The sequence below is a fragment of the Xiphophorus couchianus genome, chromosome 18 (assembly GCF_001444195.1).
Source record: "Xiphophorus couchianus chromosome 18, X_couchianus-1.0, whole genome shotgun sequence".
In the NCBI taxonomy this organism is placed as follows: Eukaryota; Metazoa; Chordata; class Actinopteri; order Cyprinodontiformes; family Poeciliidae; genus Xiphophorus; species Xiphophorus couchianus.
The window spans coordinates 25,091,208-25,107,543 of NC_040245.1; the positions used below are offsets into that span (position 1 = coordinate 25,091,208).

Sequence of the window (16,336 nt, forward strand, 5' to 3'; positions counted from 1 at the left end):
ATGGTGCTGAACAGCGCATTCCCACCAAGAGCAGCAAGGCAGTCAGACTGATGGGGCAATGGATGGGCATCCTTAACGGTCTTAGCATTAAGCCAGCGGAAGTCAGTGCATATCCTCATGTCCCCAGACTTTTTCCACACCATAACAAGCGGGGAGGCATATTCACTAATAGACTTCCTTATGATACCCGTCATCTCCATCTCAGACAAGACCTCCCTCAACTGCTGATAATGTGCTGGTGGTATGCGTCGATAAGGTAAGCGAAATGGCTGGTCATCAGTCAAGTGAATGCGATGAACAAAATCCCTAGCCTCACCACAATCCAGTTTTCCCCTGGAGAACACATCCTGGTAAGAAACCACGAGTTCAGCCAGCCTTCTTTTAGACTCATCTGACACCTCACAGCTCTCTATGTCAATGTCATGCAGACCACAGTCTCTCAGCATCTGCACCGGATCAGCATTGTGATGTGATGAACCTGTTGAAACAGCTGAACGGTTGCAGTACAGTTCCGATCTCCCCTGACTGAACGCAAAGTCCTCCACAGCAACACATGGAAAGACATCAGCGAGTTTAGCATTGCGGCGCAGTATCAGAGGTTTTTCTGTTGGGTTGAGGACCTTCATAGGGACCCAACGATCCCCCCACATGGGTGTGACTACACGACCCACCAAAATGTTTTTTGGAGTGGAACGAGCAGATGACGGCTCGACAACCACAGTGCCTCCCAGTGACAGTGGTGCAGTGGATGGGAGCTTACCCCAAACCACATACTCCTGACGAGGAAGGAGGGTAACAGCCTGTCTGAGCCTAACTGTTCCAATCTTGTCAGGTGAAGTAGAGTTTGACCACCGAGAAACACAACTCAGAAGCTGCAAAAACTCCTCACACTCTGGGTTTGCAGTGTTAGATGTAATGAGTTCCCAGTACCTCGAATCAGTTTTCATTCTTTGAATAAGGGGCCGGAGCACATTGCTACCAATGATGAATTCATCATGTTGGCCAGGTATCAAAAATGTCGGTACTGTAAATCTGAAGCCATAGATCTCAATGTCCAACTCATAGATGTATCGAGGCTGCGTGAGAAGGCCACCACACCCAACGAGCACCACATTCTCTGGGACTGCAAGAGGGATCAAATCAACACCCGCGGCTCTTAGTTTGCTCTCTGCCTCCACGCTCAATGTGCACGACATACTCCCAGAGTCCAACATACCCCTCAGTGTAGTCCGGTCACTAACTGAAACTGAGGCATAAAACAAATCACTAGCCCTCTGGACTCTCTGTGACCCCAAGAAAATCACTTCACTGTTCTCAGGTGAAGTATTGCAACACTCAGTATAAACAGAGCGTGCATCCAGTGTAGTCGTGAGGGTATTATCCACTCTGCCCATGCTTCCCCTCTCATCACACGGGCTCTCTAGTTTAAATTAGGATACTGGGAGGACAGCTGCGGTGTGTGATGAGCAGGCTGAGGACAATCCCTTTTAATGTGTCCTGAGCCGAAGCAGTTGAGACACAGTCTGAACAATCTGCAGTGTGAGTGTGTGGTATGCTCCTCCGAGCAACAAACCCTGCATGGTGCATGCTGAGGACGTTTAGAACCACGTGTGTAACTCCTCACATGTTGACCACTCTGTTTTGTAGCAAGAGAAGCTGCACACAGAGACAGAACCTTATCGAACATCTCTGTCATCTGAGGAGGCAGGTCAACTCCTGAACTGGAGGAAAAAGGTGGCTGGGGTGGACCTGTATTCTGAAAGGATGTAGATTGTGGAGCAACATGCTGCTGTGGCTGCTGATTCAAGGGCCCTGAAGCTGAGGAACGATCACATGCTAAAGCAGCTTGGGGAAAACGGACAGCAAATGGTGTAGCATCAGCTGACAACGCAGCACTAGGCGTTTGAGCACCAAGCTGAGGAAGACAAGAGAGAACAGGGCCTGCAGACGAACCAAGAGTCCTATTTGTAGTGACCATCGGCTTCCTAAGACTTGCAACACGGTTATCAAGGCGGCTCTGAACCTCAGCAGTAGTCCACTCCTCCACAGGTTTCAGCTGGAAGGAAAAAGCTAGACCAGGATCAGGACAATGGTTGATGAACATTGTAACAACTTCAGCTCCTGGATCCTCCACCTGCTTCCCCCTCCTACGCAAACACTCATCAGCCGCTTCAATAGACTTGTTAAGTCGAATCCAGTAGTCCATGGCTGTCTCTCCATCAGCAGGCAGGATGTTATAGAAGTCTCTCATCGGCAAACTGGAGAAGATCAGCTCACCAAAGTTGCGTTTCAAAATATCAAAAACAGTAGAAACCAACTTGTCACTACATGACTGAGGCTGGCAACGAAGCGACACCTGAACCACATCTCTGGCTTTCCCAATAAGTCTGGATGTGATGATCTCACACATTTCTACAGGGTCCACACATCTCATCCTTGACAGATAGCATCTCATCAAACCCTCCCATTCCTGGATGAAGAAGGTGTCAGAGTGGTCACCTTTGAAATATGGAGGTGCTCTAATATCAGACTGAACAACAAACCTCACTTGTGACTGATCGGTCAGGTCGCTGGGTTGGCTGTCAGCAACCTGAGACTGTGACTGACTTTGTGGGTTTAGTCCATTGAGATTCGTCGTAATGGCGTCCCCAATCTGCTTAGCCAGATCAGCAATCACCCCACTGAGAGCCTCAGTAGAAACAAGTTGGGTAGGGTCAGACCTTGCTTTGCCAATGGGTGTAGAAGCAGCAGCAGGGACAGGTGGGGGGTTAATCCCAAGCTGATCAACAGAAAAGTCATATGGACTAAAAGGCATAGGTCTACCCCTTCCAAATGACATGTAATGTTGGCCCCTCCCCAAACTAAAAGTGACCTTCCGGTCCACTTCATCACCTTTAAAAGGTACCTCAGTGTCAGACATTTCATCAAACAATAACAGACAAAAACTATGGAAAATAACAGTGGATCAAAAAGAAGCGATGTCAAAAATAAAATGCAGATACCCAAACAGTGTAAAAACAAATCAGTCACACAAGAACTCATATGCAACAGTCAGCAAAAGAAACAAAAAAACAACCAGCCTTATCTACAGGTAAAGGGTAATAAACAGACTGGTTTCATGTCTTTACATTTTGTTTATTATTATTATTATTATTTGTTGATTGTACTGTTTTAAGATTGGTTTTATTGTCCCAAAACACACAAAAAAACTTTTATAAAATTAAAAAACTTTTTCAATTATTCTTCACTTATTTCCCCTCTTCACTTGTATAAAACGAGGTGCACAAAAAAAGAAGACCAACAGAAACAGTTACTTCGTTGCTAGGATACAGCGCGCCAACGCCTGCCAGTCAAAGCGCGGGGCAAAGGCGGAGCAAGACGTCAAAGGCGGGAAAGGGACAACGTAGCAGCAGCTGCAGCAGTGGAGATTCGACGTTACAGCGGGTCAAACGGCACCAAGTGTAACCGGATCCCTTCTGCGTTGTGCTGGTTATTAGATGTTAGTCAGGCCGTGACTCTGTTTGGCTTTCAAAGATTTATTCTGACGAAAATATCCAACAGAAAAACAATAGTTACAAGCTGCCCGCTCCAAGTCCTCTCCCGCAGGACAACATGACAAAAGGGCTCGGGATCATGTCTCACATTAAATAAAATAAACCTTTTTTATACAACATCCATCCATCCATCCATTTTCTGTTCACCCTTGTCCCTAATGGGGTCGGGAGGGTTGCTGGTGCCTATCTCCAGCTACGTTCTGGACGAGAGGCGGGGTACACCCTGGACAGGTCGCCAGTCTGTCGCAGTTTTTATACAACATACCTGACGAAAATATCCAACAGAAAAACAATAGTTACAAGCTGCCCGCTCCAAGTCCTACACAAACAAAAATACATAACAGAAATTAACTTAATAAATCTACAAATAAACTGGAAGTATTTAGATAGAAAGTAAATAGGACACACCTCTCCCGCAGGACAACATGACAAAAGGGGAGGGCCTAAGGGACGCAAACATTTTAAAGACAAAACCATAGAAGAAGAAATAAAAAGGAGGGGCTACTGTTCTTAAAGTAACACATTCAAAACAATGACAGCTTTTCGGTCAGGTAGAGAACAATACAAACAACAACAAAAAAATACATTTTGTGTAATTATAACAACAACCAGGTTACATGAGTTCGGTTCCTACGCCACACAAAACCGTAACAACCTAATTATACTTTGATATAATTGATAGAATTTGAGTAAACTCTTCTTGCCTCTAATGTTGAACTACTAATCAGCTTGAAAAGAAAAGCTACATTATAAAGACAATGTTGGTTTAGAAGTAAATGTGCCAGCCCAACATTATCAAAGCCTGTGTCAATATATCAATACATCTTTGCAAATCAGTAGGATTTGATGGCATAAAATCTAAAAGATTTGTTGGCAAAGAATATAAAACTCTGAAAAACTGTCAAAAATTTTCTCTCAGAAGGTTGGATCTACCTGCTATGGAGACTGACTCTACTGGAGGGGGCATGCACCACCCTCCTCTGCTTGTACATATCCACAGTGAGCCTCTTCGTCTTTTTTCTAATTTATGTAGAGGGCACTTAGAGAGGGCAAGTTGCATAGAAAAATAATATGGGGATGATTGGGGACCATTGCTTAGAGCTCCACCAGCACTATGACCACAGTTAGAGGTGAAGAAACTGAGTAAGAATAAGAATAACTTTCCTCAGTAACCTCAGTACTGAGGTCCAGATCATGTTGTCTGAAAGGAGGCTTATAGCCCTTAAAACAAGGAGAGGTTGGGGTAGCGTTATGAAATCTGACAAGCAAAAGGTCTCAGAGTCCCTTTGCTCCTTCCACTTTAAAGACTGGACATGTTGCAGTGCTGTGTGTGAGCACAGACTCACCCCGGAGTGCTCTCATAATCAGAAACACACATTCGCTGGTACAACTGAAGACTGCTTAATCAGTTTAAGCTGCGACAACAGGAGTGATGAATCAGGCACATTGGAAAACAGCTGTTCCAACAAAGACTGTTAAATAAAAAATGTACGAGAAGAAGGAACTCTGGAGGGCGTTAAATAATAGAATTATTTAAATGTTACTAAAGTATCACTAACACGGGCCTTGTCCATGTTAATGATATGATCCGGTGACACGTTTCCTGATTTTCAACAAATTCATGGATCTGTACATGCTTTATAGACTCATTCCTCCAGCTTTGGTCAGCTTGCGTTTAGCTTTCCTTGCCGTTCCAGACTCAATGTTGACTCCTTGGCTCATACTTATCAGTATAAATTTACATTCAAAGCTGCAGTTTGAATAACTGTTTTAAAAAATAGGCTTTTTACATATTTTGTTAAACTGTCACTATGTCATGACAGTGTAATATAAGACAAAGAATTTATGAAAAATTGAGCTCTGCTGTTTTCCTCCCATTGCTGAGTACCCATGGCAGAATCTGCAGCCCGGTCAGAAACAAGTAATCAGAACCAGGAGGAGGGTTTTAGCGCTGTCAATCAGGCTTGAGTACACGTCGTTCATACCTTCCCCCTGCTCTCTGCTACTACAGCTTCTTTCTGATAGTAGAGCCATCAGAATGCTAAGGCTGGCTAGCATAGCCACCGATGACGGCAGATAAACAGTTTTCCTTTAACGATGAGCTGTCTCTCCACCAATAGCACATTGAGCAGAGTGTACACGAGCATGATTGACCACACAAAGACCCTCCTCCTGGCTCTGATTGGTTATTTTTGATCAGGAGTCGTGCATTTCTTTTGATTGCAATAGTGCCACTGCGACCTCGATTTTTTATAATTTTTTATTTTTATTTTTTCAATATAGTTATGTTTTGTTATATGTAAGAAACATTTTTATAAAATGTGCATACTGCAGCTTTAACGCAACAGTCAATAAATGCATTATGAAGAGGTAAAAAAAAACACATAAGTTGCATCTCACTATACTTGCAGGACTAAAAACTATGAAAAATAATGCAACTTTTTGTCTAGAAATTTTATTATCATAATTCCACTATCCAGTAATTAAATATGTTGGCTGCTGATAGTATAAGGTCTTTTAATAGGAGAAACGATGCATGTATGGGAGTACTAAAGGCAGTGAATTGTTTCTTTTCTTTACAATATCTAAACAACATAAAAGTGATTAGAAATGTTTGATTCAGCCAAGAGAAAAGTAAAAACATAGTCCAGTCATTTTCTGAAGAGAATCAAACATGACATGCAGCTTGCAGAAAGTCCAAAAAATGTTGTTTTTTTTTTCTTTCTGAAGAGTCATCAACACTTTGTGACACAACCTTTTCTGTTGTCAAAATTCCTCTCCTCGCTTAATCACAGCTCCTGATTGCGCTCATTCAGCACTGAGGAGCTCGTCAAACCCGCGAATCGAAAACATTTTCAAAGTGTGTTGTGGTGGCAAATTTTAATAAAAGAGATACACTTGCTCTTGCTTTTCACCCGAGCATCCTCCATAACTCATTTAAACTGTTGGCATTTAACTGAGACGTACCCATTGGAATCTGATTGGCTTCAAGTTTACTTTCTATCCTTTAATTACACCAGCTGAGTTTTTCTCTCCAGAGCTGCATGTCTATCTCCCGATTTCCATGGCAACAGTTATTGCTAATCAGATTCTGCACCTCTCATCCTCGCGGTTATTAATTTTCCAAGCCACATGTCAATCAACCTGTCTTCATGACGGCTTGTAAATGTTCTCATGTTCTTTTAATCAGCTTGTTTCGTCTTATGTTGTGCAGTGATAACTGATTAGAAAATATCTTAAGGCATTAGTAGTGAACTTGGCTCTTAGCTATTCAGTTTGTTATATTTTGAGTCCTGACCTCAGATGCAGGTGAACCGATATCGGCTCAAAGACTCTGCATAAGCTGTATGAATGGTGTATTTACCTTTAAGCATGCACTACATTTTATATTACAACAAAGAAGCAGTGTCATACTGTTAAAGTCTTGAGGTCTTGAGTGAAATTACAATAAAACACCTCTGTAAGTCAAAGGACCAGAGGTCATGGAGTCCACAGAGGTCCGGTTAGTTTGTCTCTGTCTGGCTCCTCAGGACCCATATTCTTTCTTTAAAATTATGTGCTTATTCATCCAAGTATGCATAGTTATTTTATTCAATTTATCAGATTTCACATAGTTCTCTTTTGGAGTCACAAGGGTTTACATATCACTTAAGCAGCAGTACATCACAAAGCCATTTAAATAAGCATCAATTTTCCATTAGAGGAAAAGACTCTTAACATTTTTCTGTATTCAGACAGAAAATTTGCTTTTTACTCAGAGGTTGCCTCTGAGTAAAACGCAACCTCTTTTTACTCAGAGGTTGCAGACGCAACTTGGACGAGTTCTTTCCAGCTACAGGAAAACAGAGAAACCTCTTTCAAATTCAAATTAGCAAATGCTAAGCGTTGAACCGAAGGAGAAGGTTAGCACTTGAAACGGAATAAGAAGGATCATAGACACAGAAAATATGCATACTATCACATTAGCTCCTTTGAGTTAAATAAAAACATTTATCTAATTGTGTCTCTGAATAAAGCAAAGTGTTAAACAGACATAAAGCTGTTAGCCTAACAACATAAAAAACTGCAATAGAGAAACGATTGCATCCACAGCTGCAATAAAAGCTTTTCATCCCTCCTAAGGGTTTAAGGATTTAGTGATTAAAGATTCCACTTTAATTGGATGTTAAATAAATTAAACAGCCAATTAAATCATAAAATCAACACAGGCAATGCTTGATGTATACTTTCAGATAGCCATATGCCAGTGATTTAATCCCAAACTCACATTAAGGTGAAGCTTGGAGTTGAAGCATAATAAAGCCTTTAGGAGTTCTGTAATGTTTGTAGCTTCAGCTGTGAAGCATGCATATCTATATATAGTAAACCTCAACCATAAAGATATTCAAGGCGAGTTGTAATGATGGGAAAAAAAATGGTTATTTCAAAGTTGAGTAGATTATTTCATTACATCTCAAAAGCAAACTCTTTTCCGTCCTAAAACCTGGGTTTCATTTCGGTTGAAGTGAACTTTGGCTCGGTTCAATTGGATGTGAATTGCAAGTTGAACAGGCTACGCTGGCTATTCATCACTCCTGTTGTCTCCAGCTGAACAGAAACAAAACTGAAGTTATTATTTTTGGACCTAAAGAGGAACGATCTAGAGTTATAGATCTATAGTTAAAATCTAGAGTTATAGATGTAGAGTTATAGATCTAGAGTCAATGCACAGCTTCAGTTATTACAACTGAAAACCAGCGATCAGCCCGAAACCTGGGAGTAGTGATGGACTCTGACCTGAACCTCCAGAGCCACATAAATACAGTCACAAAGTCAGCCTTCTATCACCTGAAGAACATTAAAGGACTAATGTCTCAGCCAGATCTAGAGAAACTCATCCATGCGTTCATCTTCAGTCGTATTGATTATTGCAACAGCGTCTTCACAGGTCTGTCCAACAAATCAATCAAACAGCTGCAGCTGATCCAGAATGCTGCTGCTCGCGTTCTCACTAAAATCAGGAAGATAGAGCACATAACACCAGTTTTAAAGTCCCTACACTGGCTCCCTGTAGCTCAAAGAATAGACTTTAAAATACTGTTAGTTTATAAATCACTGAACGGCTTAGCACCACAATACATTAAAGATCTGCTTTTATTGTATCAACCTTCCAGACCTCTCAGGTCTTCCGGTTCTGGTCTGCTCTGCATCCCCAGAACCAGAACCAAATGAGGAGAAGCAGCTTTCAGCATCTATGCACAAATCCAGAGTGGCGGAAGATTGTGTGGCATATGCACAAATTTGGAACAAACTTCCAGAAAACTGTAAAACAGCTGAAACACTGACTTCCTTTAAATCTCGACTAAAAACCCACCTGTTTAGAATTGTATTTGAAATGTAATCAATTACATATTTATTGATGGAACTTGACTTAATGCTGTGTTTTGATTGTTGATTCTATGTTGCATTGTGTTTCCGTGTTTGTAATGATGTAAAACACTTTGAAATGCCTTGCTGCTGATATGTGCTATACAAATAAAATTTGATTGATTGATTGATTGATTGATTGACCAGAGACCACTCCGAAAGCAGGAAGCGGAATATGACACAGGGCATTCTGGGAATATGCAACCTAAACAAACATGAGTCTAGCGGTAGCAGAGCAAATGGCTTGTGGTGTTTTGCCAAGACAAAAGAGAAATCTTACAACCGTTAAAATCTGACGCTACTTCATTTTTCTTTAAATTTTTTAGATTTATGCGTTGACGGAGAAGTGTTGTTCATTACTCCACTGCTTCACTGTCTGGTTACGGACGCACTCCAGGTTAGCATTGCTTACTTATCCGATTCAGAAGTAAAGCAAATCATGCTGCAGAATTACGTTTTAAATTTTGACTTAGTTATTTTTTCAACAGAAGTTTACTTGATATAGAATTTTTTTTTTTTTCCATTTTTTTCCCCGAAGAGTTTTTGCGGCGTTAGTGGCTCGTGTTTTTTCTACAGTAGGCAGACAGGAAGGAGGGTGAGGAGAGGGGGGAAGACATGCGGCAAAGGTCGTCGGGACCGGGAGTCGATCCCGCGACGTCCGCGTCGAGGACTAAGGCCTCCAAATGTGGGGCGAGCTAACGCCCTGCGCCACCACAGCACGCCCCGATATTGAATATTTTTAGTAAATGTTGAAATCTGTCATCTAAATCACTATTTCTTTGGTAAAAGGGTTGAATGTTTCTGACTATAACCGCAAGGTCTACATTTAAGGATGTACAACAAACATGCAGGTACGGGACCTGCAAATGTAGCAGGAATAAACTTTGCTCATTGTATGAATAGATTGTTTGGAGAAAGTGATTGGCACTCTTCAGAATTAGCTCTAAAGACACCAGCATGTGGTAATGCATGTAGTGTTTAAAAACACAATAAGCATTATAGCAGCAGGTTTCTTTCCCATTGTCAGAAATCCTTTTAGCAAGGTCAAAACACTAATATATGTGTTTTAAGAGTTTAATTGCATCCGTATTCAAGGGGATTATTTGAAAATGAAAATGACAGCATAAGTGGAAAACAGTATGCTTTTTGGTAAAGATGTGGTTGTTGTTCAAGTGTAACAGTTATTTATTTTTTTCTGAGTGCCACCTCATTAAATGATTTGCTTTGAGTTCCACTATTCTGTTGAGACATTTTAAATGACACAACAGGAGTTTGACTTCTCCCTTTCATTGTGTTTTTATCTGTTTGGAGGGCATGAAATGGGGGAAGAAATTCTAATTCCAAGTTGAAAAAGTAAACAAGAAGCTTGTTGAATTCTGAATTTCAAGAGGCTAAGATAAACAACCCTAAGCCCAAAGTCCAGCAAGGCTGCTGCGTAGGTAAAACATGGTGACAGCAATTTATCTGGACGACACACTTAAAGACAAGTCTACAGTATTTTACAAACTATAAGTTGCATTTTTTTTCACTAATTGGCTGTTCAATTGACTTTGTCAGTTGTGACTTGTTCATCTTTTTTTCCTGTTCATCACATGTTTTTGACTGATGCGTTAAATATTAATTTATACAGACATGCACCAAGGATTAAGCATTGCCTGCGACCGTGAATAAAGCTAATTGCGGGTTGAAAGCAAGATGCCCAGAGCCTTTGAAGCGAGTCCACGGTTGAGTCCACAAAGAACATGCTGTTGGAGTTCTGATAATCTGTCTGTGCTACCTTTAGCAACTACTTCGACACCTGTTGAGGCTTCTGAATGGTGCACTCGCATAAAATTGCAAGTGCACCATTCTATGCAACTCTATGCACGGAGAGGAGAGGAGAGGAGAGGAGAGGAGAGGAGAGGAGAGGAGAGGAGAGTAATATAAATGACTTTGCCTGCTTGGTGTTACTGCTTTATGCCGCACAATCGTCCGTCACTCTGGATTTACACCACATGTGTCTCCGTCCCGCTGCGCACTTCACTTCACTGGCAGAGTGGAGCCATTTTTGATTTAGATCAGGATTTGGTGCATCAGAAATTGTCAGATAACTTCCATGCCAAAGTAAACAGTTTATGTGAGGCTCTCAATTGACAATTTCTAAATAAATGCAACTTATACTCCAGTGTGACTTGTATGGGTTTTTTTTTTCTTTTTTCTCTTCGTAATAATTTTTTTTTGACTGAAAGGTGCCTTATACTCCAAAGTGACACATAGTCCAGAAAATACGGTAATACATGTACAACCTTTCTTTGAGAACCCATTTCTTTAGTGGGGCTGCATGGGACTACAGTTGCTACCACTGTTACCTTGCAGCAAAATGGTCTGGGCTCAAATCTCATCTTAGGGTATTTCTGCATAGAGATTGGATGTTCTCCTTATGTATGTGTGGGTTCTCTCTGTGTACTCTGGCTTCCTCCCACAGTTCAAAAAGAACATGACTGTTAGTTTAAATTGTACTTGAATTGTTCTTAGTTATGTTTGTGTACATGGCTGTCCAGTCTGTGTGTCTCGGTGTTGCCCTGTTATGGACCTATCCAGGTGTACCCACCTCTTTCCCAATGACCACTGGAGATATGACCCTAGGTATGGATGGATGTTTCTTTAGTATTTCAATGCATAATGAAGAAACAAATATTTGTATTAGCTAATGATTCTAATATTAAATAACCTGGTTGTTGAGTGCTACAATTGATAGACCTTTTAGTTTTCCTAATTGTAACTAGGACATGGTAAAGTTGTGATTAATCTTCATAGATCAAAGTTTGATTTAGTGGCGATTTGAAAACCATAACACTATGGTTCAAAACTAGCCTACAATGGACCTCAAACTAGCTAGCTTAATTATCTCAGAATAGTCTGCTTGCAGTGATCCAACAAAGCCTGAAAAATACAGTGTAATACAATTACTTTATGCTTTAGTCTTGCCCTATTCACTGGATTGCTTAATTACAGGATAGTTAGATAGCCAGTGAATAGCCTGCTGTTAGCAACAGTTAAGCTTGCAATTGGCCTGTAATTAGCCAGCGTAGCCAGTATGGTGGCATTAAAAGGCATTCAATGAGTGGACGTTTTTAAATGCAAATTATGATCACTGCCCCAAAAATGGCTTCTTGGTCTTTTTCAAATTTGGAAAATGTTGGTTTTTGTCTTCACTTTCTCAATCACATCAGATGGCATTCAGGCCTGATGGTGAAAACAAAACCTTAGCTGAATCTGAAAACAAGATTTATTTGTTCCTTTTTGTCCCATAACAGTTTAATATTCATATGTTTTTGACCATAGTAGATTGGGGAAATAAATCATACAATGACTGCCTGTCAGTTGGAGATGTGGCCCAGGGGCCCGGTGTGTAATATTATTCATATTTCTTTGTGTACTATAGCTTGTTCAAGGCTCAGCATGAGAGCATTTCCAAGCATAGAGATGTATGAATGTTTTCTCTTTTAAAAGAAATATTGCATATAATATCTATAAAATTAATAGATTTTGTAAAATGAGAAATAGGCCTTACTATTTCCCCTGCTAAACATGACATTGTTTGGTTACAAAATACTCCATAATATTCTGTCCAGTCTCTTAGGGGCCAGCAAGTATTCTGAAATAAAGCTCCTCTGCAGTTAAAAACACTCTAATTATGGAAGAACATTAGAAAAAAGGGGCACAAGGTCAAGTGTAACAACACAGTGCTGCCCACAGACGTGCCTGCTTTTTAATCGGCTTTGTGTGATCCAGTAGCTCTAAATATAGATGTGAATCCACTTAAATATGCTGATATTCTATTAGCCAAGTTAAAGTGACTGTTCTGAACCACCAACTCAAGGGACTTGTTTCTCAGATTTCTGGGACTGTTCCTGTGCCTATGATTGTTATGCAACTGTAATTTTTACCTGCTCTCTAATTTAAGTAAAGGTTTTTCATATTAGTGACTGTAGCTAATGAGCTTATTTTTTTTAAATGTGAGGTTTTCAAACAAAACTGGATCTGTAGCTAAGCATGTTTTCAGTAATAGCCAATCGTTTCAGCAGCAAACATTATGTCTGTATATATATTTCTGTAGTTTACAAACAATAATTGGAACGTTTAACATTTTGTTAATCCACCCACTTTTACAGATCAACACACATGTTATTGTTGATACTGAATTGTGTTTTAGTTGTTATTATATATGTATTGTCAAAAACAAAATGTAATATCCTGGTACATTTGTTTAGAGTACTTGTATGATCAAGATTGGACTATGTTAGATCTGCGAGAAAATGTTTTATACTGAGATAAGACACCTTGGACTTGGGTTTGTTCAGGTTCATCTTCGGTACAAAGCCTTTACATGGCAGCAGGATTACTCTAGAACAAACTTGCCCTTCAGTAAACTGTAAAAATTAAAACAAGCCGAGACAAGCAAACGATAATTGATATGCTCAAGTACTCTGGCTTACTTAACTCATTTGGAATCATAATTAAACATCACCTGGGAAATTTTAACACTGAACATAATATAGAGCGTAACAACAATATATGCAAAATGTGCACAGTGGTGCAGTTGGTAGCACTGTTGCCTTGCAGCAAGAAGGTCCTGGGTTAGATTCCCAGCCCAGGGTCTTTCTGCATGGAGCTTGCATGCTGGGTTCTCTCCGGGTTCCTCCCACAGTCCAAAAACATGACTGTCAGGTTAATTGGTCTCTCTAAATTCTCCCTAGGTGTGAGTGTATTTGCGTGCATGGTTGTTTGTCCTGTCTGTCTCTGTGTTGGACTAGCGACCTATCCACGGTGTACCCTGCCTCTCACCCGTTGACAGCTGGAGATGGACACTAGCACCCCTCCTAATCCCAATGCGATAAGGGTGTAAGAAAATAGATGAATAATACAGAAACGTGTGCAAATTCTCACCTCAAAACCACCAAAAAATCTCTGTTTAGTTCACTTTAATCAAGTTCTAGAAACTTAGGGGAAGAAAACTCTGGTCTGCCTAAAAACAAAGGCTCAGTTTGGTTGAAGTGAACTCTGGCACAGGTCTAATACATATATGAACGCCAAGCAGACCTGAGACTGCTCCCAAAGCAGAATGTGGACTATAGTGCAGGGCATTCTGGGTAAATACAACCAAAACAAATTTAGGCTTCTACTAGTGAGTCTAGTGCTAGACTCACAAAATGGCTTGCGATCTTTTTACAAAGAGAAGAGAAATTCTACAACCCTTTTTTGTTTTCATTGCCTATAAAAAATGTATTCAAAGCTTTCTAAACAGGTTTTTGCATCATTTCCTTCAATGGTTGTTATTTTAGTGGCAAAGGCATCAAATATTGCAACTTTAGTCCCCAGTCAAAGCGAGTCTACTGGATTCTGAGGTGCGAATGAAAGTCCTAAATTATCAGAATCCTTTCTACAAATGCCCCATATCATGTTTGTTAGCATTTGGTGCCACCTCCCTTCAAATAGCCTAGTTTATACTATCTTATATAAATTGTTGTTTCTGCAGGCTTTGCATGAGGTCGGGAACTAAGAATTATATTCTGTTTTCCACACAGACGCTCACACACTCTATTATCCCTAGAGTGTGAAAGGATTAATCAATACAGATCTTTGTTTGACAAGTAAGGGGGCTGCAATACCAATAATCATATTGTAGGTGGTTTAGAAAGTCTTGAACTTGAGGTCAGAGTTGTAACACTGGACTTTCTTGGGTCCAAGAACACATTGGGATTCCTGTGAATGAGAAAGCAGAAGGCGCTTTTTATTAATCCCTCGCTCCCTCAAAACCATAAAAATATTGAATATCCCTCTAGAATGGCAAAATGAGAGAGATGAATGCGTTAAAAACCAACCGCAAGGAATACTGTTACAAATAAGAGACTCTGTGGCTCTTATAAATCTAGAAATGATCAAAAATAAGGTCCTGATTCATTATTACTCATTCTTATTTTCTGCTCAATCAAAAGCCACCATCCTGTTCATTTTGCAGAAGGAATCATCTTACTTTCTAGTAAAGTTTGTCTTTAGAATCTGCATAATACTGTTTTCTTCTATTATCACAATTTAGATGAAAATGTTATTTGAATGTTCTGTGAACTTTACATAAACTGTGTCGTTTACTATATTTTATCATTGTGATTATTCCCAAGACTGCATTAAAACTTGGGCCGACTACCTCAGGTTTTCCCTTGTTTTAGCTTAAGATCATTCACATCTGGAGAGTTTTCTGGCTATTAAGCCAATGTTTCCAATGTTAGGGTATTTAAGCCACTTTGTGATCACCTTTGCTTTTGTGAAATAGTGCTATGTCCTGTCAGAAAATACACATGATCTAAATGGATTGGCTTTTTCCCCTCTCCCTCTCGCATTGCTTTAAAAAGTCACTCTTTGAAGATGTTTTAACTCCATTCAGTATTCATGACAGTGTTTGGACATGGGGGATTTATGGTAGCACTCATATTTTCTTCCGTGGACAAACAATTTTCCAGATGTCCCAAACAATCAGATGGATGATTCATCAGGAAAAAAAACTAACTTTTTGCCAGTCGTTTTATGTCCGTCCTTGTCATTTCTGCAGAATTTCAGTCTGTCGTTTCTGTTTTTCTTGGACTGAAAGTGCTTCAAGGCATTTGTCTTTCCATACAGATGCACTAAGGTTCACCTCCTGACAGTTTTTAGTGTGCTCTGCACTGGTGGCAACACTGTACCGTATAATACTTACTTATTCTCCTCTCTTAGATGTTCTGGAGCCTTTCCCGCAGCTGTTAAACCTTTTAGCTTTTGTTCATCTGAAAAAATTTCTAGCAGGAATTTCATTGAATGTGAGGCCATTTTGTTAGAGAACTGACGGCTGCTTGCTTCTCATTACGTAACCACTGGTAACAAGAGAGGATGATTTCAAGCACATCTGTCCCTCTTTTATATCAGTCAGTCTGATAATTAGTTTGATAGCGGGTTCAGCTGGTCTCTTTTACAGCTTCACCTGTGCTCATTATATGACCGCGATGAGATAAAGTTAGCTCGGATTTCTAGGCCAAGGAAGGATTGCGAGCATATATATATATATATATATATATATATATATATATATATATTTTTTTTTGTTGTATTTCTATCTTACACGAATCTTTTTAAGTAATGAACTCGCTTTCGAGTGAATTAACATTCACACAGTTAAGCAGCAGAAGTAGTCAGACGCCCTTAACATTTTCTTGTTGCGTATTGAATGTCAGTGGTTGGAGATTTTTTGTGACGGGTCAAAACTTTTCCAAATTTGACCTTTGACTTCACATGAGCTTGTGTTGTTAAATTTTGCTCCTTTCCATACGTCGGTGACTGTACTTTTATCTGAAAGTAAAAGAGAA

At 40.1% G+C, this 16,336-nt stretch overlaps 1 protein-coding gene across 1 annotated transcript; it reads right to left on the reverse strand.

The window, feature by feature from the left end:
* Nucleotides 1-1,425: 1,425 nt before the first annotated feature.
* On the reverse strand, nt 1,426-4,155 carry LOC114162041 (uncharacterized). Its single transcript, XM_028045787.1, has 3 exons — nt 3,820-4,155; nt 1,676-3,541; nt 1,426-1,497 (listed from the first exon to the last, which is right to left on the reverse strand). The coding sequence occupies exons 2-3, from the start codon at nt 2,918-2,920 to the stop codon at nt 1,426-1,428; spliced, it is 1,317 nt and encodes a 438-aa protein (XP_027901588.1). The 5' UTR covers nt 2,921-3,541; nt 3,820-4,155.
* Between the last annotated feature and the right edge of the window lie 12,181 nt (nt 4,156-16,336).